Consider the following 25,524-nt stretch of genomic DNA (forward strand, 5'->3'; position numbering starts at 1 on the left):
AACATCATCAGGAAACTGAGGGGGAGGGGGGCCAAGGAGGCGACTGAACATGAGATGAATGGACAAGGCGTGGTGCAATATTGTGGCCAATTGGAGGTCTGGAGACAGTCCAAAATGAAAAAGGATGTGTATGCCTAATATTGGGTCTTCTACATCAGCCATGTAGAAGGACCAAGTGAACTGTTTGCTAGGTATGAGTTCAATAGGTAACTCAACCAAACCATTGACATAAATTGACGATTTATTTGCTGCTCGAAGAAACAGTTTGGCTGGTATCGTGTCCTTTACGGTAAATGTGGGAGGAATGACACTCGCGTCTGCTCTGGTATTAATGAGAAAATACCGGCTCGAACCTAAATCCAAGATGTAGAGACATACTCGTGAGCCATGGCACCTACTGTGGCCTGCGTGTGGCATTTGGGAATGCGCATGCTGGACAGCAGTTGCAAGTCGCATCCCTGTAGGTGGAGTGGAACTAGCATATGTGTGAGTCAACTGTACTCACCCTGCCAGCCGAAGCGTCAGGCGAGGGGAAGGTAGGGCGGGCAGACGCTAGCCCATTTGGGGTGGGGAGAGGCTGGTGCCGGCCTGCTCACGATTCCCGGTCTCAGCCACTAGATGGCTGCTGTTCCATGTGCTGTCCGCAATATCCATGCGCCCAGCCTCTACCACCCAACAGTGAAAGTATATTCACAGGATTATCAACCTCAGAGGTATTAGGCACTGTGCTGCGCGAGAGGTGGCAGTGCCGAATAAAGGCGTATGCCTGGTCTGCCAGCCGTAGTTATCCTCGAGTGACGCTACGGTACGTGGAAGCAAATGTAATTGTAGTTCTTGCGGCAGCTTCACCAACCACAATGCGCAGAGCGCTAAGTTTGGCAAAATCTCGATACTGACCAGCGCACGCAAGTGTTGCCACAGCTGTGAGGGGTTCTGTTGCCTAAAGTCTCGTCATAACCAATGTTGTGAATCGTATCGGCTGGTGAACGAGAAAGGAGTTCGATGAGTAATGCACGGACAGAGGCATATTTGTTGCACTAAAGTGGTCCAGCAACAAGTCACTGATGAGATCAGGGTGGTCATGCAGGTGGTTCACTAAACACACAAAACGAGTGCTGTCATCTGCAGTATCGTGTATGTCCAACATGTTTTCCACCAAAGTAAACCATGTCTTTGCATTGTCCTGTTGTAATGGTGGCAGCTTCAGAAGATGACTGGGGACCAGTGCTTGCAGGGGTGTAGTACAGGCACGAATCGTACAGGGATTCTGCATGGTGTTCACTGATGCGAACTGTGCCTCAGTGGCAGGCAATGTGTTGCATTGAACATCCATTAGATGTGCAGGCAAGACTTGATATCCAGTCCTTGTAGGCAGGAAATCTATACCTGCCACACGACGAGCACAGTGCGGCAATGCGGAAGGATCAACGTTGGATGCAAACAAAATCTAGAGTAGAGGCGCAAAATCGCGATTGAGCACCAAGTGACAGGGCGGAACCACAGCAGGTGCGCCACCCGAGGTGTGTGTGGAGCAGCAGGATGGGTAGCCATATACATGGCCCGGTGCAGTTGACGAGAGTGTCCCTTCGACCGGCACGGAGGGGGACACATTAAACGGCGGACCACTCTGAGGAGGGGGCAGTCATGCCTGTGGAGCCCGAAACTGGACAGCTGCATGGTCCATGAGCATTCTGCTGAGCATAGAATCTACATCTACATCTACATCCATACTCCGCAAGCCACCTGACGGTGTGTGGTGGAGGGTACCTTGAGTACCTCTGTCGGTTCTCCATACTATTCCAGTCTCGTATTGTTCGTGGAAAGAAGGATTGTCGGTATGCCTCTGTGTGGGCTCTAATCTCTCTGATTTGATCCTCATGGTCTCTTTGCGAGATATACATAGGAGGGAGCAATATACTGCTTGACTCCTCTGTGAAGGTATGTTCTCGAAACTTCAACAAAGCCCGTACTGAGCTACTGAGCGTCTCTCCTGCAGAGTCTTCCACTGGAGTTTATCTATCATCTCCGTAACGCTTTCGCGATTACTAAATGATCCTGTAACGAAGCACGCTGCTCTCCGTTGGATCTTCTCTATCTCTTCTATCAACCCTATCTGGTACAGATCCCACACTGCTGAGCAGTATCCAAGCAGTGGGCGAACAAGCGTACTGTAACCTACTTCCTTTGTTTTCGGATTGCATTTCCTTAGGATTCTTCCAATGAATCTCAGTCTGGCATCTGCTTTACCGACAATCAACTTTATATGATCATTACATTTTAAATCACTCCTAATGCGTACTCCCAGATAATTTATGGAATTAACTAGTTCCAGTTGCTGACCTATATTGTAGCTAAATGATATGGGATCTTTCTTTCTATGTATCCGCAGCACATTACACTTGTCTACATTGAGATTCAATTGCCATTCCCTGCACCATGTGTCAATTCACTGCAGATGCCGTAGAAGGTGTCTACACTGATGTGTACAGTGCCCGTTGTGGTATGCCGGTGGAGGTTAGGGTCGTCTGGCTGGTCGAAGCAAACACCAGAGATACAAACATTCCCACTGTATTAGTAGCATGTGGGGTAAAGCACAGCACTTCACAGTCGATTGTCCATTCTGCGGTCATGGTGTCCTGCACTGCCGGAAAAATGGGAGGTTGTGACATTGTCTATTGGTGTGAAACCGGTGATACACAGCGAATGAATGCAATGTATTTTCGCGACTTGGGGTCACCAATTTGGGTTTTCTGGCTATAGCGACTGACCACGCACAGAAAACTCCAACCTATTATGATCAGGCACTTTTATTAAGGCTCGTGTAATTACAGAAAAAACAAGAAAAACACTTCAGAAAATCACGACACACACATCGTAACCCAAGTCCACAAGACCAACCCAAAGAACAACAAGTCCCCAAAGACTGTTTACTCCGCTCGTCGTAGGTGGCAGCTACTGGCGGTTGATGGTCGCCACAAGTGGATGGGGAAGTCTTAAGATGCCATTCCAGATGATTTATATTCAAAATCTAAGGAGTGACTGGAATGAAACCTGACATTCAGGACCTTATGATTGGTAATCAATGATTCTAACCATAGACCATGGTAACCTTTGCAGAGATCGTAAGATATGGAATGAGACATACTTGACTGTAACACGTTCATCCAGGAGGAAACAAATAGAAAATTGACTTCGAAAGTACCGAATGGAACTGAAAATTAAATTCACTGTATTTTATTAAGCAGTAAATAAATTGTACTGCATTTGATCATCGTAAACCATTTTTTGTACAAGATGTGATGGTCTTTAGAATTTTAAGGACTCAAGATTAGAAAGATGCAGAGTTAGAAGAAATGAAACTTGTTAGATTATAAATCAGAAAGGTAGATGTGTTTATTTAAAATTAGGGAGATTTAGCAAATCACACAAATTTAGCAGTTTTGAAAATGAAGCTTATAGGCCTACATACATAGACTGATAGCAATATTCATTGACAGCTGCTGAAGCAAGCAGAAAAATAAATTTCTATTGGAAATTAAACAATCCAGCTATTATGTAGGGTATGAGAATTCTGCAAAAACCATTAAGAAAACACAACAAAAATTCATAACTGAACAAAACCATTAGGAATTGTCTTTGAGAGTATGATAAGATATTATAATGAAAATTTTATAAAAGACACATCTGAAGACAGTAAGTGTGTGAATAAGACAATACAGATACTTATTGCTAGATGATAATTACATTTCATTAGTTGTGATGGCAAGTGGCTGCATAACTAATTAGCAACAAAAACCACTATACAAGTATTCAAAAATTTCTGTAAGTATTTATTAAGTTTAAGAGATGACTTAGCGACACAGTTAGTAATGAAAATAACATTCTGGAAGGTATATCAGGTGGGATGTGTAATCTAATTGTGGTATGAGGAAAGGAAAGATGCCTGAAGATAATCATGTTTCAGTAGAAATGATTAAAGCTGGAGAAATAACAAGGAACTTGAAGAATGATTGTAGTATATCTGCAAAGTAAAGCAACCCTACAAATCTTGAACAATGCTGTAATGGTCCTGCTTCACTAAAAAGGATACAGAAAATCCATAAAAAACTATAGATCTATCAAATTCCTTTTCATTATATGCAAGCTACTCAGTAAAACAGTTACTAACTGTATGCAAAATCATTTGATTATTAACAATTCACAGGAACACACTGACTTTAAAAGTAGGTATAAATTTGCACAATGGACCACTTGCAAGTCATCAGTGAAATTGTGTAGGCTGAGACAATGATGACATCCACTCAAGATGTATCCATAATGAGTCAAGATATCAAGGTGTGATTTCTTTTAAGTCATTGCTGACAATGAGGGGAATTTTCTGACACATTCTTGTTATTTTTAGTGTTTATAGCTGCAAAATTATAACACCATTTTTATTGGAATTATACTTTTTTATGGCATAGGAAAGAGCCTTTGAAGAGGACTGTGGTGAGTGTGAAACTTGATCAAATAGAAACAATATAACAGAGCTTCACATCACTGTTGCATCACCAAGAGATAATGCCCCACAAATGTCTAGCCTGCTGTATCAAACGTAAGCAAATGTATAACTCATTTACACTTTATGACTTTTTTATTATGTCTGGCATATCAAGTGCTCAGTGTTGAAATTGAGCAGTGACACATGCCTTAATGATTACAAATGGCCAATACTGCACATTCAGTTTCATTGGAATTGTTGTATGTGACGTCTGCCAGCTATGCAAAACTCCGTTTTCTTTTTTTTTTTTTTCTCAGTACCCAAATATGTTTCAGCACCATTGTGCCATCACCAGTGGGCTTTCGTTTTTATTTATTCTGTAATGTGAACATTTTTGTTAAATGATTATAAAATTATGTGCATTTTTAGTTCAAACAATAGGTCATTTCTTTTTGTAAATACCTTTACATTTGGTATGCATGAATTTTCTGGATCACTTATGTGTTAATTACTACAGGTAGCTTGTCATCTGCAACCAAATGATGTTGATGAGGAAGTTTTTTGCTCGGAGTTAATCTGTCTTCTAGAATGTAATTTAATTTGTCGTGATGTTTCGTGCCTATATTCAGTTTTATTTACATTTTCGTGTGGCAAGCATTTCCATTCTCTGCATCATGCTGAGGTGTTGTGATGCACACGTAACTACAACATGTATATTCACAAATAATGTAGTAAAACACTTTTCACTTCACCAAAACACTGTGTGATTGTGGTTTGTTGTGTGTCCCAGGAGACATTCTAGAAGATAGATTAACTCCCAGCAAAAAACTTTCTCATCAACATTGGTTGCAGATGACAAGCTACCTGTAGTAATTAACACACAAGTGATCCAGAAAATTCATGCACACCAAATGTAAAGGTATTTACAAAAAGAAATGATCTATTGTTTGAACTAAAGTTGCATATAATTTTATAATTATTTAACAGAATTGTTCACATTACAGAATAAATAAAAGCAAAAACTCACTGATAATGGAACAGTGGTGCCAAAACATGTTTGGGTACTGAGAAAAAATGGTGTTTTGCATAACTGGCAGACCTCACATCCTAGAATTTTAACTAAAAACACAGCCAACACAAGGAGCTCCAGATCAAACTGATGAAATTTCATTGGAACTTAAAGCAGTACAGCCCCATGTTATATGTAATTTCATATCTTGAGTAGTTATGTAGGAGTCTTGGTTTCATTTTTCACACTATTAGAAAAAGCCATTTTGCTTTTCCTGCATAACTAATCATTCATTTTTTTTAACTTTTCTGGTAAGGTCTAAAATTATGTATGCAACATTAGTGGGACATCCTTCACATTGATATATGGGCTGTGTCATGTCCAATAACTGTGGCAGCATATAATTAGGAACTGTAGATATATGTGGCCATTTAGAGTCCTATCAGTAAAACAGGAACAAATTATGTGACTACTGAAAAGCCCATACCACACACTGACAGACCAGGGTTGTTGTTTATCCTCAGGCAGAATCGATATTTAGCTGACCAGTAGCGCATATTGTGAAGATTGATTTACCATGGTCTGTTAACAATACTCCATCCATATATAAAGTCTTGCATCTATTCACTGTTTGTAGACTACATACAGAGAACAGTAACCACTTTTGAAACTCTGGCATGAAGCTGTTGATGCAGCAAAATGTGGAAAGGATGAAATGTGTTTGGATTCTTATACTCTCAGAATACTCTTTAGGCTGGTCCCACGCGCATATTCAAATTGCCTCGTAGTGACATGTGGCTTATGTTTTATCGCTCCTGAACATTAGTTACATTTTTCTCGTCACTTGCTGTTCTTTTCATTCAAATATTTTATTCTTCACACTTCCGGTTTCTTCAAATTTTGTTGTCATGATAGTAAATACAGATTATTTATTTATTTAGCATCCTTATTATAAAATAGTGATATTGGACTTGTCATGAGCACTGGATGTGATGAGGATACCATCCATCACATGACACTGCTGCTCCAACAGTTTGGAGACATTTGTCATAACTGAAAGTTACACCTGCATTTTTGACTGCCATATAAATTGTTAAGTGCTGAATACCTGCACAAACAGGTTGTTTAACCACTACAACCGTATAGCACAGACTGATGGGCTTCAAGTACACAGATAAATTGAGTTATTTGTTTGCTTCCGTTTGGTACAGCAGAGCAGACATTGTGGCATTCTTTCTCTTGGAGGTAGGACAGTTGTTTGTGGTGCTGTTCTCTTGTTACTATTTGATCAGGCTCCACATTTGTTATGAAGCTGAAGTTGTCTTCAAAGGCTCTTTCCATGCCACAGCAAATTGTCTTTACTTCATTTAAAGAAAATCAGTGACATTATTCACCAACTATAAAATTACTCGCATATGTGAGAAATTGCACCACATAGGCAGCTGTAACTTATCAAAAGTTATACCGCAATATATTTATTTGTTCTGTATATATTTTTGTAATGGTCTTTCTTAGCTGCCTCCCCCTGCAGAATGGAGCAATGAGTATGAATTACTACTTTGTCTGGGGTTCATAGATTTTTGTGAAAGCTATGGATTCTGCTTCAAAAAAATCTATACCAACAGTCCTTGAGAACCAAGCTATGATTTGTATTATATTAATGCCCTTAAGAGTATACATGTGAATGCTACAGCTTGTAATACAGTTCATCAGGATAATAAGATTTGCAGAATTGAAAAAAAAGTCGAGTGTGGGGATTAAATATCACCTAAACCATTATTACCTGATCTAGAGGAAGTTTTAACATCTTTAAACTGGGAAAAGAAGAAGGAATGCATGTTAATAGAATATATTTGAACCACCTTTGTTTTGCTAATGACAATGTATAGTTGTCCTTCAGTGTAGATAAACTTTAAAGAAAGACAGACGAACTTGATAGAGCAAGTTTGACATTAAGCCTGAAAATAAATTATAGCAAGGCTACAGTCATGTACACACTGCAAAGAGAATAGTATGAAGTAACAATGACATCACAGAGCCAGTTGAAGGGTTTTTGTATTTGGGGTGGTCGAAGACAACAACTGAATGGACTAGAAAAGAAATTAAGAGAAGAGTAAAAGTTACCTGACTTGCTTTTGGTAAACTAAACAGAATTTCAAAACTAAGCTTCCAATCTGCCAGACAAGGAAAGTTCATAGTATATTTTACCAGTATTCACTTATGGGAGTGAAACATGGACTATTAATGTGAAAACCATTCAAAGCTTTAGGGCTTCTTCAATTTACTATTGAGAGATTCACAGTGATAATTACCAAGAGACAAAATAAAACAAAAATGAACCATAGAACAAAATTAAGTTTCATCTTCTTTTTCCTGAAACATTTCTGCTTATGCAAGTCGCTTACAGCACCTCTTTGAAGCTTCTCTTTTCCTCCACATTCTGTCATCCTGCATTTCCTCCCTCTGAAGTCCTCTGTAGTTCACATCATCCTTCACCTTGTCTGTCAGTCTTGTTTATGGTCCTCCAACTGGACTTTGTCCAGATTCTGTCCACTACTAAGCTCTTTTTGGAGTCTTTCTTGTCAAATCATTTAAGTGTATTTCTCTCAATACAAAAGTTAGGGGATTGATCTGAAGGGTATTTCATTATGTTTCATTCCTTATCGTGTCCCTTCTCATCTTACCCAGGATCCTTTATAGAAAGTGAATCTCTGTTGTTTGTATTTTGCTCTGATGTTCGTTTATGCGAGTCCAACATTCTGATCCATAGGTCAAAATTGTCAGATAATATAACTTGTGTATCATAATCTTTGCTTTTGCAGGTATTTCTCAATATCTAATTAATAAAATTTTGAATAAATTTCCATCTTCTCTGAAGTTACATGAAAGCATCTACTTCTTTCATAATTTTTCCATCACAACTTCTATCCTTCTTTTTTTTTTTAATTTTTCCTGTTGATTTTCATCGCCTCATTTTTTGCTGGTATAGTTTCTTCAATTACTCTCCGTGCCAGATATTTATTTGTTCTTCCAATTTCTGCTCATTTTCTTCCCAAATCATCTCGTCATCTGCATATGCTACAATTTTCATATCATCTGCTGTTGACCCTTGGCTAATTTTGTGTATGATGATGTCAGTGAGTATATTACAGAGCACTTGTGTGAGCACACTTCCTTGTTGAGCCTCTCTGTCATTTCTAAACAATTCTGATTTTTTGCCATCTTTTATAGCACAATTGAGGCATTTGTTGTAAGAGTTTCTGACTCTGAGTTGCATTCCTTTTGACAACTACAGTCTCTTCAGACCTTTCCATGTCTCTTCCATTCTAACAGAGTGAAACACCTTTTTTATATCTATGACTGCAACTACAATGTCTCATGAATTCCCATTTCTTTCCTCCAGCCTGTCTGGCTGTAAATACGACATCTAGAGTTGATCTTCTGGGTCAAAACCTTTGTTGTTCTTCTCTTTATTGTGGTTCTATGTTGTAGGTATATACCTGCAACATATTGCTTGTTCTTGGTGCCACCTATTATCACTTCAATTAACTGAGCAGCTGGTGTGCTAGTTGATTTACATTTTAAGAGTTCATTTTGATTTTCAGATATTAGGTTGTGCATCTAGAGAAAGTGTATAATTCTGCTGTATCTGATTTTTTCAACTATTTTGGAAAGGACAGGAAGTATTGAGTTTGATTTGTAGTTTTGAATTTGGTGTTTGTCTCCTTTTTTAAAGATCAGTGTTACCGGACCTATTTTTAGTCTGTCTGGGAAAGTGCATTATTCTATTATATTATTTACTGCTACAGACAGAGGTATATTAAAGTCCATACAGCATTTGTCTCTGCCTGTTCTAAAACTGTTCATCACTCCCCAGACACCAGTAGTAACACTGTGTGAAGCCTGAAGCTTGTTTGCAATGTAATTGCTCCTGGTCTGTATTAATAAGTCTTTATAGCATTCTTGACACATTTTGAAGGCCTCCTGTAGCTGGAGATTTTGTCTATTATTCAACATTGCCTTGTGGAATAATTTCAATTTTTCTCATGCTTCAATGACATCATTATTTATCCAGATACTTTTGTTTATATTTTTATTTTGATTAACTTTTGTGGCTCTCTCCCTCCCCCCCTCTCCCTCCCCCTCCCCCTCTCTCTCCCCATCGAAACAGGCTTCAAAAGGCCCAATGGTACCAACCAGCCACTGTGTCATCCTCAGATATTTGGTATCACTGAATGTGGATATGGAGGAGCATGTGATCAGAACAGTGGTCTCCCAACTGTTGCAAGTTCTTGTGACTGGAGCTGCTACTTCTCAGTCAAGTAGTTCCTTGAGTGGCCTCATAAGGGGATACTGCATGCCAACAGTGCTTGGCAGACCTGGACGGTTACCCATCCAAGTGTTAGCCAAGCATGAAAGCATGTAACTTTGGTGATCTGACAGAAACCGGTTTTACCACTGCAGCAAGGCCATTTGGATGACATCAAGAATATTTCCTTCTGTCACTATCTAAACTTTACCTATTCTGTCACCTACATTTTCTGCATTACCGTAAGTATTTTGTTTGCCAACTATTTAGCAACTATTATTGCAACATGCTTTCTTCTTTTGTTTGTTCCTGACTACCACATTGTATTTCCTTTTCCCTGCACCTTACTACCGTTCCCTTTCTTATCACACTTTGTCCTATTCCTCTCTCTTATTACTTGGTGATTTACTAAATTCTTGCTTCCTTTTCTAGGGATACAACATAAGTACCAATTTTTATATATTTCTTTGGACAAATCTGTCTTTAATTTGGATCACGTTGACCATAATACCTGGCAGATCTGCTCAAATTTTTTGTCACTTTCAGTATTGGTTTCGATCTGAAGCTCATTTGATAGCTGAAAGCAAAGAGGTTGTCCACTACTGACTTGTTAGCCCTATCATGTCTTCACTAGAGCCTTGTTGGCCATCATTTTTCAGGATTCCCGTATGACCTTCACAGCTACCCTAATGTTCTTGGGGTGCACACAGTGACCATTGTATTCTGCCCCCACAGGCATTCCTCTAGTTCATACTGTTACCAGTCTTTCATGACATGGACAAGGGGTTGGACTTGTTGGCGACAGAACAAAATTATGTAAAAGGTGTAATTGTGACTGTAATGAAAAAGAATTGGTGTGCACATGTAGTCAGTCAAATGTATGTTAGATAGATCAGGTAAGGTTCAAAAATACTTAAGCTACAGCTTAATAAATTATTACAAGTGACATCATTCAGGAGCAACATGGACTTTGATGTACTGTCATGTCTAGCATGTCTGGAGGAGGACTTATCCAGGAATGGATGTCAAATGACTATTGAGAGATGATGTTCAGCATTTGTTGATTATCCTTCTTGATGCAAACACAACTCTACTGAGGTTTTTAGTGCAGTAAATAATACATAATTACTTAGATTTCCTAACTGCATAGATTTTCTCCGTTTTTCATTGCATATGTTTTTTTCCAGTCCAGCATCTTTACCATGCTGTATTATATGTCAGCGAATCTTATTTTTTGCATGTTTAAATTATTATTGTAGTTAGGTAGGCAACAGCATCAGAATTTAGTAGTAGTAGTAGTAGTAGTAGTAGTAGCTTTATTCATCTGTAGATCTCTTTTTACAAGGACATAGGCCATGTAGATGGAAAGAAACTTCATTGTACCAACCTATCTCGAAAACAAAGCACTGTAAGAAAAGAATGGCATATAAATACAGTATATTAAACAACCACAAGAAAGAAAAAATGTATGTTTTATTTCAAAGACATAATACTGGTTTTCAGCCATATCTTAATGTGAAAATGAAAGTTCGTAATCAGTCTCTTAATGTGCATAATGTCACTTTAGTATCATTGTATTTTTATCATTTTTCCCTATACCTTAATTTAATAATAATTTGAATTAGTTCATATTTGCTAATGAATCAGATTTGGTTTAGCATACAGAATTTTAATATGGGATTTAAGCAAGACCAAAACAATATAAATGATATTATTACTAGTAGCGTTAGCACACTTACAAAAGTAATTCCAAAGCTAGGCTTTTGTTAATGTTGACATCCCTGTCTGCCAATAGACCACATCCACATGGAAGAAGTGGTCTGCCGGAGATGCTGGCCCAGGAGGAAGAATTTCTGGATCCGTTTGTGGGTTAGATCCAAAGTAAGTGTTACTTTCTACTATATATTTAAAAAAACTACGATTAATGTTACAATTTTCATTTGACCATATGATTCGCCAACTGCTAATATCTAAAAATTTGAAATCAATCTCCAAATAAGAAATACGTAACTCATAACAGTACCAGTAATCACAGAACCAGCTCAAAATGAAATATTAGTTATTACATTCCAAAAATTATACTCATTGGAGACTTGGACAGATCAGTGTGCCTAATGCAATATGGGAAAGGGTTAGAAACAAACAGTAAAGGCAGCAATTATTGTGAAATTTGCAAGATTATATTGGATATTAGGATATAATCATTGTCAAGTAATTGAAAAATTCCATCTGGCTCCAGCTGCCAGAGACTGTGGTCATGTGGGGGTGGGGGGACAGGGGATGGGGGGGGGGGGGGCATGCTCATTTTGTCTATTTTCAACAAAGGTCTTGTTGGCTGGAGGCTCACTTTCTGACAATCTTTTTGTTGTGCCTATCTGTGACTCACCATCTTTGCTATATGGTCAGTAGCAACTATCTTTCTCAAAATATTATTAAAATACACTACAGGTGTTCAAAACAATAAACAGGTTCACAAATGTGCCAGATGCCAAGGTGGTGAGCATAATTTCTTAGAAAGTACACTACATCAGTTATACTCTGACACTGTGTAACATCAACATGTAAATCCCACAGTTTATGATGATGCATCACTTGCAAGATTCTGACACTGATCACTCAACTATCTAAATCCATTAGCACCATTCTGGAAAGAACTAAAGATCCAATATAATCATCAACTAAAATAAAACTATTTCCTCCATTTTTTTGGCCCATCATTTGACTTCCTTCCCTTTTTCTATTTTTCAGAATCCAGCAACATTCTAATTTTTTTAATCTCGAATTATAAATAATTTTACATATTTTTTGCAATATTTTACAATGTCTACAATCTTAATCTCACAATAAACACTTTTTCGTTCAGTAAAACTTCTCCTTGTTGGTCAGTTACTTTTCTAATTGTAAGAATAGTGAAGTGCTTAGTATACACTTATCCCTAATACAGCCTCATGTAGCACAGAAACACTCTCCTCCTGCCCCCAGTCCTATCCCTGCCTGTACCAATGTACATCTTCTTTGATGCAAACAAACACTTATCTATGTAATTACACTTAATTTAACATCGATGCTTCCATTTCTTTTTTTTTTTTGTTTTTTCACTTTCAACTTTCGTTTATCACATCAGAGACTTTTAATATTTAGTGTAACTACCCTTCCTGTCAGGCACTTCATTATGTCACATTGAGAATCAGCCTGTTATAACTCAACAAAACCTTGTTTTAAACATATGCAACCTCTTCCACACTGATTTAGATACAGGCACAGATTCAAGAAAGAAGAGGGTGGGAATCATGGGAGTCAACTTACAGGCTCTGTTGAACACAAGGTTTTTTTTAACCCGCGTGCCACCTAACTGTTAATATTCTAGCGATGTAACCACTCACAGGCTGACTGTGTCTGCTGTCAACAGCAAACCCGATGTGGCTTATGAGCCCACAGTAGAACCACCAACCCACAGGAGGCTGAGAAAGAAAAGACATAAGGGGGAAGACCCTAAACTAAAAAAGAAAATAAGAAGAAAAAGACTGTCTTCCCAAATGCAAAAAGAAACTACTAAAAGAAACAACATTCCCATCTTTTTCCACTCATGTAGCCATAGTTATGGAATGGTGTTCACAATCATAGTTCCTAATGAAAACACTGTAATTGTGAATATTCACTTTGATTTTATATCACGTAAATTAAGAAGTTATCAAGACTGTAAGAGTTTGTTGCCATTATAGTTTTTAAGCTGATTGCATGGAACAGGTACTCCTCAACTTCCTGGGCTATACTTTTTTGATTTTCAATTTTTTGGGTGCTATTCTAAGGCAATATACAATTCATACATATTTGTGGCACATTAAAAGTAGGAATCACAGCAAGTTATATTAGGGGAGGGAGGGTCAGAGACAGTAACAAACTGTATAAAATTCCTTCAAGTATTTTGCTCAAAATTCTGATCAAATCAGAGAGCCCAGAGTTTTTGCAATTCTCTCATAATTATCCTCTTTCCCATTTACATGGGTATTACCAAATCTAGCTTCTTTTTGAAGAGATACTTTAAGGCAAAGATGTATATCTTAAGTAAGCTACTATGCTGCATAATATATTTTATTTGTTTCCTTTCCATACATGTGTTGCCATTACTGATATGTAGTTTTAATAACACAGATGACATTCTCATCCAGCTACTTCTTAGATTCTGCCACCTGTTTTTTATGATATGAGGGAACTGTTCTTTTCTTTCATTCTGCTTAGGATCACTTACGTTCTCTGTACTGCTGATTCACATTCATATCACAACACTTTTCATGAACCACTTGCTCATATTAAAGTTGACTGTCACAAATGTTAAAATAACTAAGAGTGGATCCCTTACATACCAGGAACTCCATCTTTACTTACTAGTGCAGTTTTGGCATGATGATTTCTTCACAAATTTCTGTGCTTTTGCTAATCTTACCAGCTGCATTAGATCGATCAGTCTGTTAATAACATTTTTATCCCTTAGTCCACTACCTGTCCTGTATACACAGTCTTGTGCCCTTTCACCCTATTATTAATGCTAAAACAAACTCTTCAAATCTAATTTTAAATGTCAATGAAAATCTGATGACATGTGAATGATACATGTATAAACGTATGAACTATGGTTCATGTACGAATATGAAAATCCCATTCTCCCTCTGTCTACTCCACATATACCTCCATGGAAAGGTTTTCCTATCTCAGATACCTACTTTCAGTCGAGACTTAACACTCATTCAAAATCAAGTTCTTTTACCACAGTTAGTGTAATTTATTTATTTACATGTCAAGTTCCATAGGACTAAACTCAGGAGGTCATGGAATGTGTCAGTACATGAAATTACAACATAAAAGTAATAACAGATAAAAATAAATGTTTATGAACCCAAAAAAGTCAATAAGTTTAAGTAAACGCATTCAACAATATAACAATAATCAGCTTAATTTTTCAAGGAACTCCTCAACAGACTGGAAGGAGTGACCCGTGAGGAAACTCTTCAGTTTTGATTTGAAAGCGCGTGGATTACTGCTAAGATTTTCGAATTCGAATGGTATCTTATTGAAAATGGGTGCATCAGTATGCTGCACACTTTTCTGCACAAGAGTTAAGGAAGTCCGATCCAAATGCAGGTTTGATTTCTGCCGAGTATTAACTGAGGGAAAGCTGCTTGTTCTTGGGAATAACCTAATACTGTTAACAAGAAATGACATTAAGGAATATATATATATATATATATATATGATATCAATATAACGGAAGGAAACATTCCACGTGGGAAAAATTATACATAAAAACAAAGATGAGGTGACTTACCGAACAAAAGCGCTGGCAGGTCGATACACACACAAACAAACACAAACATACACACAAAATTCAAGCTTTCGCAACAAACTGTTGCCTCATCAGGAAAGAGGGAAGGAGAGGGGAAGACGAAAGGAAGTGGGTTTTAAGGGAGAGGGTAAGGAGTCATTCCAATCCCGGGAGCGGAAAGACTTACCTTAGGGGGAAAAAAGGACAGGTATACACTCGCACACACGCACATATCCATCCACACATACAGACACAAGCAGACATATGTCTGTGTTTGTTTGTGTGTGTATCGACCTGCCAGCGCTTTTGTTCGGTAAGTCACCTCATCTTTGTTTTTATGTATATATATATATATATATATATATATATATATATATATATATATATATATATATATATATATATATATATATATATATATATATAGAGAGAGAGAGAGAGAGAGAGAGAGAGAGAGAGAGAGGGGCCAGTGTCAAAATACCCAGACTCATGAACAGGGGTTGACAAGAGGTTCGTGAACTTACACCACATATTGCCTGAACTGTCCATTTCTGAGACAAAAATATCCTTTTATAATGGGAAGAGTTATCCCAAAATATAATACCATATGACATAAGCGAATGAAAATAAGCAAAGTAGACTAATTTTTGTTTTGAATGATGACTCACTTCAGAGATATTCAGATTTCATATATTTTCTAGTTAAAGTCTTTCAGTTTATCAGAAAACGCTTCATGTGGATAAAACATACTTTTTAATTTGCCATGTCAAATTCAGATAAAATCTCAAGCTTGCATTGACAGCCTCTATAAATGTTCTTATAGGTCAAGTATGACTGTTATAAAACTAAAATGCACTTAGTAATGCAAGAGAGTGGGTGCTTGACAGAAAAAGGTTGCAGAGGAATACATCTATATGAAAAAAACAAAAAAGGAGACGGAGCTACGTTTTTTCTCTAAGTCAGTGGTTGGCAACCTCTTAGTAGGAAAGAGCCATACTGTGGCAAAATGATATAAAGGGGGCTGCATTTGTTACTAATAATTTTGTGTATGTATGACTATAACTATGGTATTAAAAATTCATAAATACAGATATTTACTTTTACATTTCAATCGTCATCTTTTATTGATAAATGGGGAAAAAAACAGATAACTTAGTTGAGAACTTCAAAATAATAATACATGTGCATCAAATAAACATTTAATATGATTTTTGAGGCTTTATTTGATTGACTATTTGTGGAATGTTTGCTTTCATGTCTGTCAGAAGTTCACAGAATGGCATTCAAGTGCTCATCTGTGATATGATAACATTATTTATTTTTTCATAATTGAGAATTGGAAAAGTTTGATCACATAAATAAGTGCTGCAAAAAATTGTAATTATTTGGCGAGCAAACCTTTTTATTTCTTCAAAATTAGATGACAAACTGCCATAAAATTTAACAACCTCATTGATCTCATATAAAGAGTCATTAGACTGAAGCTCAGTCACATTCATTTGTAAATTAATCAGTACCACAAGAATAATGGTTTGCAAAAATATTCAGTTTACCAGGAACCTTCTAGAAGTTACAATCTCCCATTGAAATGATTCTGTAGCTGCATTAAAGTGAATTTCATATTATCGCTTTTGCCAATGAAAGTTTATTCCAACTTTCTTGATAGCTTTTTTACAATTTTGGAGTCCGCCCTCGGTAGCTGAGTGGTCAGCGTGACAGACTGTCAATCCTAAGGGCCCGGGTTCGATTCCCAGCTGGGTCAGAGATTTTCTCTGCTCAGGGACTGGGTGTTGTGTTGTCCTAATCATCATCATTTCATCCCCATCGACGCGCTGGTCGCCTAAGTGGCGTCAAATTGAAAGACCTGCACCAGGCGAACGGTCTACCCGACGGGAGGCCCTAGCCACACGACATTTCATTTTACAATTTTGGAAATAATGTAGCTTTCTCTCTTCATTTTTTTTTTGTAAAATGCTTGTTTTTCCTTTGAAATGCCTTCACACATGTGTGAGTATCAGGTATTACTTTTTTTTTCTTGAAGCCCCATATTCGACACATTCAACTCATTACTTGTAAAAAATCCAAGATCTCTTAACTGTTGAAGATCTGTAAGTTATGAAACACAATTGCCTTTTTCTATCATAATTGTTTTATTTCTTTTCTTAGGTCAAAATATCTTTTCATTACTGCACCTGCATTTAAGCATCTCACTTCAGAATAATATAGGACATCTCACTGACCTCCTTCCATATCTGACAGAAACTGTTGAAGTTGGAAATGTATCAATCTATTTTTTCAGACAAAGTTTACTGTGGATATTACGATATCCATTACTTCTTTCCATGTGCAAGAACTTGGCAGCATAACACTTCTTGAAGGACAGTAGGGGAGAAAAATAATGAGATATCGCAATTGATCTCTGTAAGTTTAGTTTTAATTCTACTCACCAGATTCTTGTTCCAGTCATGTTTGTGCCTCCATCAGTTGCAAAGCTTAGCAATTTTAGCCATGGTAATTACATTGTGTGTTTTAAGTGGTGAAATAAATCTTCCCTTGTAGTCACACCTTTGAGACTCCTCGAAAACACTGAAGTTGTGGTTAGTTTCGTGAACAAATATTAGTAGCTGCCCAGTATCTGAAGCTTCATCACTTTCTTCGATAGCTAAAGAGAACCATTCAGATAATAGCACCTTTTCCTGAAGTCTGGTCATTGCTGTTATTCAGATTTCAACTTTGATGTGAAATTAAAATAATTCTGAATAATAAGACCTTTATTTATAAAACAGTCTCTGGCTGCAAGGAGAAGGCATGCAGCCTGTGGATAGCCGACAGCTGCTATAAGCCATAACTTAAAACTAACCGTAACAATCATCTGAAGATGGTGTGGTGTACAAAGTAATCTCACAGTGTTATATTGAATACTCTTAACGTCGTAGTAATGGACTGATTGAATGTGTAGGTATAAACACTGGTGAGGGCACATCCCAACGTGTCTTCTGAAATACTTAAATGGGATCACATATTTATGGGAACGGCATCCTACAACCTCCTGTTGACACCATTGGCAGCTCTGTCCCCATTTTGTAGATGATGGTACTTGGCACTACAGACTTTAGATGTAAATGTTATACTGTAACGTAAATGGTATTACTACAGTACTGTGACCAAATTCATTGCATTTAAGTCTACTTACAGGAAAACTTCCTTGGCTGGGTGTGTGGATAAAACAGAACTCAAAGCTTAAAGTGAACCAAATTCAGAACTTAAGACAAGTGGTTATGATTCTTCTAGGTTCAGCTGATCTATCCCCTTGTGAAATTCATGAAATCCTACATGTTTTTCTTGGCAGCAATTTTTGCTTGCTGCTGAACTGGTCAGGACATCCAATTACTTCACTTTTAATATCCAGTTATGAGATGATGACTCATCCATGCAGATGAGAGAAGTAATATGTGATGATACTTGTTTTTTGAAGAGGGGAGCGAGTACATTAACTATAGTCTTTCTATGATCACTTGTAGCCCATTTCTGAATTATACCATTGCTCCAAATTTCTCTTCTGTCTTATGCTGTCTTGGCAAGAACAACAAAGCACATTCATTAGTATATTTGAATACATTATAATCCAGCTGAAATTATACCATTCCATTTATATCAGAGTAAAATAGATGGTTATATTTACATTAATGTGTATTACATGCAACTTGTTTAACCAGCACCCAAAAATTGTTCAAGAAACATTGTTGTATAATAGTGCTGCTGTTGGTATGGAAACTGCAGCAGGTACCAGACTAGAAGTAATAGCTTTATTGATCATTGTAATATTTGGTGAAGACACCCTGGTGGTGTGTCCTATGTAAATAGGAAGGCTCCACTGAAAAATTCTGTAGATTTAAGAAAAAATTTGTGCAAAATTGATGTATGTAATGTATGTCTTGTATTAGACTGATGGTGTTCAATGCTTTGCCACTCTATGCAAAAGATTATAAAAATTTTCCACTGTAGAAAATATTTATATAATTTTGTGAACAGAGCAGTTTTACCATTCTCTTAAACTAAATGTAGATGTATGTTATTATTTAATACACTAGCTTATCAAAATTATTCAGACACATATTGATGGACATTGATGTGGAGTGTGCCCATCCTTCCACTTTTATGATGGCTTCAGTTCCATTGGGAACACTTTCAGTTAGGTGTCTGAATGTCTGTTGAGAAATGGTAGGCCACTCACCTCCAAGAGCTGAAACTAGAGAAGGATGCTGGGGTCTAGAGTGGAGTCGACATTGTAACTCACCCCAAAGGTGTTCCATTGAGTTCAGGTTGGAACTCTGAGCAGGCCAGTCTATTTCAGGAATGTTTTTGTCCACAGACCATTATCTCATTTGTGCTGCTTTATGATATGGTGCACTGTATTTTTTATACTAAAAATCGTTTCTCTGAACCTTTTCTGTACTGCACACAGTGCATACTGCTACAAAAATTCTCGTATGCTTCTGCATTTAGCAGTGTTCAAATGCAGTAAGTGGAACATATCATTACTTTGAAAACACACTCCCCTATTGCAAAACAATCTCCTCCATACTTCGCTGTTGCTTCTACACATTATGACAAGTAAGGTCCTCTTTTATTCACCAAATCCAAACTCTCCCACTGGGTAGCTGCAGGGTATAGTGTGATTCATCATTCGAAAACACATGCTTCCAGTCAGCCACTGTCCAATGGTTTCACTCTTTATACCACTTGATGTATTGCTTAGCATTTACTACAGAAATTTGTGGCTTACGAGGAGCTCGATCAGTGTATCATATTCTTTTTAACAACCTATGCACAGTCATTGTACTAAATGAACTGTTGATAGCGCTTTGGAACTAACAAATGATTTCATGTGATTTTTCTACATCACCCTCTGCAGCACTCATGGTTCCTGTCTGTCAGTACGTGAAGTGTGCCATGTCTTGGTTTAGCTGTGGTTCTTCCTTAGCATTTACACTTCACCATCACATCACCAAAAGTCAACTATGATAGCTTTAGGAGGTCAAAATATCACTAATGGAGTTGATACTGAGGTGGCATGTAGTGATTAGTCCATATTCAAAATCACTGAGGTCTCCTGACCACACATTCTGCTGTTACTGCTTCTCTATTGACAACAAAAACTCTCTGTCTCCTTTTATACTGGCAGGTCTCTCTCTCATGAAATCTGGTGGTCAATTTTACACTGTGTAGTGCTTTCAGAATGTTTTCATCGGTGTATTCTAAGCACACATCTTCTGTGTCATAGAAGTAAAAGTGTGACACAAAAATAGCTGTATGAGCATTATAATTCACGTAAGGTTTATAGTGGAAGCCTCAAAATGAGAGCATTTGAATTCACACTGAAAAATATTAACTGAAAATAAAATATTGAAGGTGATCGAACCACTGCTCTGTAAAGAGATCACATAGATTATAGTAAGTTGGGGAATGTGTCAGGTACTTACATCTCTGGTTGTGGAGAGAGATGCAAAGGTGAATGTTAAGGATGGTTTGTAGTTCCAGAAATTTTAAGTGACAACAATGTCAATGCAGCCATTGTTTGCTCATCGTTAGCCTGTTTCTACAGAGAAAAAATATTTAAACTGGTTTTTCCTTTGTCTCTATTATGGGTAGCACATAATGTTGCACATTTGTTTGAGACTAATTAATATTAGACATATAATTTCTGCAGGTGTAATGTTGTTTTATTTAAATTACTTGCATTTCCAGATTTTGTGAAGCTCCAGCATCCATTGCACCATATGAGTGGCCTGATGACATCACCAAGTGGCCCATCTGCCGGAAAACCAATTCCTTTCCACAACGGTTTCGGTACAAAGACAAAATGGCAGAGCATATGGTTTGTGAAGTTATAGGTCACCCATGCTGTATTGGTATTCATGGGACATGCCGAATAACAACAAAGGAATACTGTGATTTTGTTCGTGGTTATTTCCATGAAGAGGCCTCTCTTTGCTCTCAGGTGAAGAAATGCAATAGTTATTTTTCACTCGTGCACTTCAGTATTCATTGTTAAAGCTATTTTTTTGATTTGGTGCTACATATTTAAAGTCACAAAAAGTGTTATTACGTTTGTACACAATATATATTGTATGTGAAAACTCTCCATCACATTTTTGTGTTCTGTTTAGGCATACTTCACTACAGTGTACATTCTGGTCAGTATAAAAAAAAAAAAAAAAAAAAAAAAAAAACTGCAGGTCTGTTGGGAACTGATCACAGCATTGAGCATTCTTATTTGCTTACATTGTGTTTTCATCACCTTTTCTTAGCTTAGTTAATTTTTTATGTCTATATGCCACAGTGGTGAGCAAATGAATTATATACAGGACTCATGTGTTCCACTTGTCAGTAAATGGAAAAATTCAACATAGATCATGGCTTATATTCTCAGATCTTGCGCAGTCTATACATAGGTCATACACAGTATGCTCTGGACACAAGTTTTCACTTTATTTGATATAGCCCAATCGTTACATTTTGACACAGGATTCATTCCACTTAAAAAGTCATCCAGATTCTGGACTTTCAATTAGTTACTATGCCAGTGACCATTGTGAGTACCTCATTTTACGTAATACACAACAGGTTTAGGAAACAAGGTGTGGATTGCAAGGATCACTGTCAACCAACTCTGTATGTAATTGCCAATAGGCAGGTCACAGTGCCGGAAATCACTAGCAAGTTTAGTGCTAAACAAAGAAAACATAATGAGAAATTGTGTGATCAAGTAAGATCCCTTCACAATGGAGTGCAGATGCCACTGTCTACATTTGTGAATGCCAATGCGCAGGGTGCCTCACAATGAATACTCAAACTATGAGAATAAAGTCACTGGGCAGATGGTAAATCACAGCACATGTTGCTAAATGTCAGTGACGGGAGAGGTGAATTAGAAAAGTCATGAAGGAATGGAGTCAGCAAGATACATTTGAATCTGGTAGTATCCACATCTGTGGAATGTTCTTGTGAAATGAAATAGATTGTTATCATAAAATCCATTGTTCATCAAAGGTAGGTATACTGGCAGCATATGAGGGCTCCTTTGGTCCATTTGGAGGCTTGTGTTTACAATTGGACAGTGAACTACCCCATCCTTCCTGATTTGTGCTGAAGCAGTGAAACATTCCTTACACCATCACTGGATAGGGTGTTGCTTTGTTGGCTTTGCGCAAATTCTCACTCACACTTGTGGCCATAATTGACACACTCTTAGTGACATGTTGCATATGAGACAAATTATGCAATTATGTCATGTCGTAACCAAAATTTACTCTGAATATGAAGGCAGGGTCATCAGTGAAGTACAACACTGAGCCTTAGAGGCACAATTATTGTGAACACCAGTGTACAAGTGGAACAGAACTCCTGTACAAAGACTACTGATATTTGTACTAACACTGAATATTTCAGAATATGCAAACATAAGAAACATGAGATATTTTGAGAACTTTACAGAACTGATAAATATTAAATAACAAATAGTTGCTGGTGGTTGGGTTTGAACCACCAAACTGCAGTATGCCAGTCAGCAACACCAACTGCTAAGCGACATTCCTTGCAGCACAGTTCACACCAGTATTTCTTTGAAGACTTACGAGGAAGCATTTATTAATTGACCCAGATCATTTTTCTTCACTACTAAACTATTAAAATATGGCTAAATGAGGATTTCCTGTGTTATTTGACCCATGAGACTGGACAGAAATTGTCACTACTCTAAAACCTATGATTAATAACTCATAATTATCCAACTACATTCACAAAGACAAGAAAAAGTGCACTGCTGAGAGTCAGTACATCACACTTTAGGTTTCCAGGGAAATACAAGTAATTTTTTGCCTTTGATTATATGTTGGTGAAGTTCACCACTTGTATTAAACATCACATCCAGCTAGCTAATGGTTCTATGCTCTGCTACATGTCCTGTTTCTGCAGAGTACACGCAGGCTCACTAAACCATGACACTCACTAAGAAAACTGGAAAAGCACTATTCAGAATTCTATGGTAATGCATAGACACACACTTTTGAATTTTTATTTGGCTTTCCATGTTGAAAAAGTGTCTTGTGGATCACAAAGGATCACAGCAACTCTGTCTTCAGAAATTTTATGTGAAGAAAAGCTCTTACCCTGAAGGCCCATGACCTGCCTCCTAAATCCATGAGGCCAACTTCTCAATTTTGTGAGCTCCAGTCAGCTGCACAAAATTGTTTTCATTATTTCAGCCAGGCAGCCTCAGGACCAGAATGGAAGAATGTCCATCACTCACTTTGTGCTCCCACCAATAGCACTCTACAGAGTGCTGCTGCCTATAGGGATTTCTCGCAAATTAATTTACAAAAGTTGATGGGACATAATTGTCCACATTACAGAATCTCTAGTCCTTGAGCTAGCCTAGTAGCTCTGACTACAATCCAAGTAGATGTTATGCAGAAAGACTGACCCATAATCTGACCTGTGAAACCAGTCATGTGATTTACAAGCTAAGCTGCAGCCACTGTGATGCATTCTAAGTAGGCATGGCAACCAACAAGCTGTCTGTCCACATGCATGGCCACTGACAAACTGTGGCTCAAAAACAAGTGGACCACCCTGTTTCTGAACAAGCTGCCAAACATGATATCCCTCATCTCAATGACTGCTTCGCAGTCTGTGCCATATGAATCCTTCCCACCAACACCAGCTTTTCTGAATTCTGCAGTTGGGAACTTTCCCTGCCATACATCCTACGTTCCCGTAACCCTCCTGGTCTCAACCTTTGTTAGTCACTGTCCTCACCCATCCAGCCCCCTCCCTGTTCCCATTCCAGCACTACACAGCCATCATTTCACCTCCACATCCAGTCTTTTAATTTCTTTTCATTTCTCTCCTTTCCGCTACTTCCTCCCCTCCCCTCCCCACCTTCTCTCCTGCCATCCATCTAAACTGCAGCACTTCACTGTCCACCACCCCCAGCACACTGTCCCTCCCCCTCCCCATCCCAGCCTCCTCCTTACCCCCACCAGTCACCACTCCTATCATGCACTGGTGCTGCTGCTCGCAGTGTGGTTTCAGTTATCTGAGACTGCAGACGTGTGTGCACGTTGCGTTTGCGTGAGTGTGTGTGTGTGTGTGTGTGTGTGTGTGTGTGTGTGTGTGTGTGTGTGTGTGTGTGTGCGTGCGTGCGTGCGTGCACATGTGTGTATGTATGTCTATTGCTGACAAAGGCCTTAATGGCCGAAAGCTATAATTGTGTGAATCTTTTTGTTGAGCCTATCAGCACCTCCGCTGTGTGGTGAGTGGAAACTTTCCTTCTCTCATATTGTTACATTCCATCCTGGATTTTCCATTGTTTGACCCATAATCTCCATAATAGACAAGGCCTCCAAACATCAGTTGCTGAAAAGCAGCTCAGGCACCTCAATGCCCCAATGCACATCCAGGAATGATACAGAGAGTGAATAAAAACATGGAAACAGCAAAAATGCAACACATTACAATGCTTAATACGGTGTAGGCAACTCGTTGGCATTCAAAACAGCTTTAATTCATCTCAGAATAGATAAATACAGGTTTCTGTATGGTTCTCAGGGACTCTATTCTATTCTTCCTGCAGCATAGTGTCAAGTTTAGGCAACACTGATGGATGTGGATAGTGATCATGCACCCTTCTCTCCAAAGTAGGCCACAAAGGCTCAGTAATAGTGAGATCTGGTGACTGTGGTGGCCAGGGGAAATGCAACGATCTATCTTTGTGCTGACAAAACCAATCCTGGATCATGCAAGCTGTGTGAGCACTGCTATCATCTTGGAACACAGCAGTGCGTGACAAACATTGTGCCAAGGGATGAGCCTGACCACAGAATGCAACAGAATAAACATGGCCCCATGGAGTACCATGATATGGCTGCCCAAATCATCACCAAACCCACACCATGTTTCACTCATGGACATAAAATTGGGTGAAAATAGGAAAGAGCATGAAAAAAGATTCATCTAATTGAATTAGTTTTTCCATTGCTCCGTAGTTCAGATTTTATGGCTGCAGCACCATGTCAGCTGCAGAAAATTTGTGTCACTGGTGTGGTTTGGCAATTCCAGCTCTCCCAGCAGTTTTGTGCTTATGGAGCTCCCTTTGGTACTGACAAGTTTCACAAGTGTGACATTCAGTTCTACAGTGACTTTTGCAAATGTTGTCCTCTTATTTTTCATCACAATCATCTTCATCTCTGATGATCACTCAACACACACTTTTGTCCATGTTGTAGCTTAGCAGATGATGTTTCTCTGGTTTCCCTGTATGCGGTATATTTTCAATACAGTGGCACCCACCATACAAGCATTAACAATTTGTCCATGTTAGAATTCACTTAACTCTGACATAA

The 25,524-nt window shown here is 38.1% G+C and overlaps 1 protein-coding gene across 1 annotated transcript in view; it reads left to right on the forward strand.

Moving 5' to 3' along the window:
* LOC124595118 (inactive rhomboid protein 1) overlaps positions 1–25,524 on the forward strand; it is a 138,106-nt gene that overhangs the window by 58,030 nt on the left and 54,552 nt on the right. The window contains exons 8-9 of the mRNA XM_047133715.1: positions 11,594–11,679; positions 20,867–21,119. Of these exons, the coding sequence (XP_046989671.1) occupies positions 11,594–11,679; positions 20,867–21,119 (339 nt within the window). The remainder of the gene's footprint in view (positions 1–11,593; positions 11,680–20,866; positions 21,120–25,524) is intronic.

This window comes from Schistocerca americana, chromosome 2 (assembly GCF_021461395.2).
Source record: "Schistocerca americana isolate TAMUIC-IGC-003095 chromosome 2, iqSchAmer2.1, whole genome shotgun sequence".
Lineage (NCBI taxonomy): Eukaryota > Metazoa > Arthropoda > Insecta > Orthoptera > Acrididae > Schistocerca > Schistocerca americana.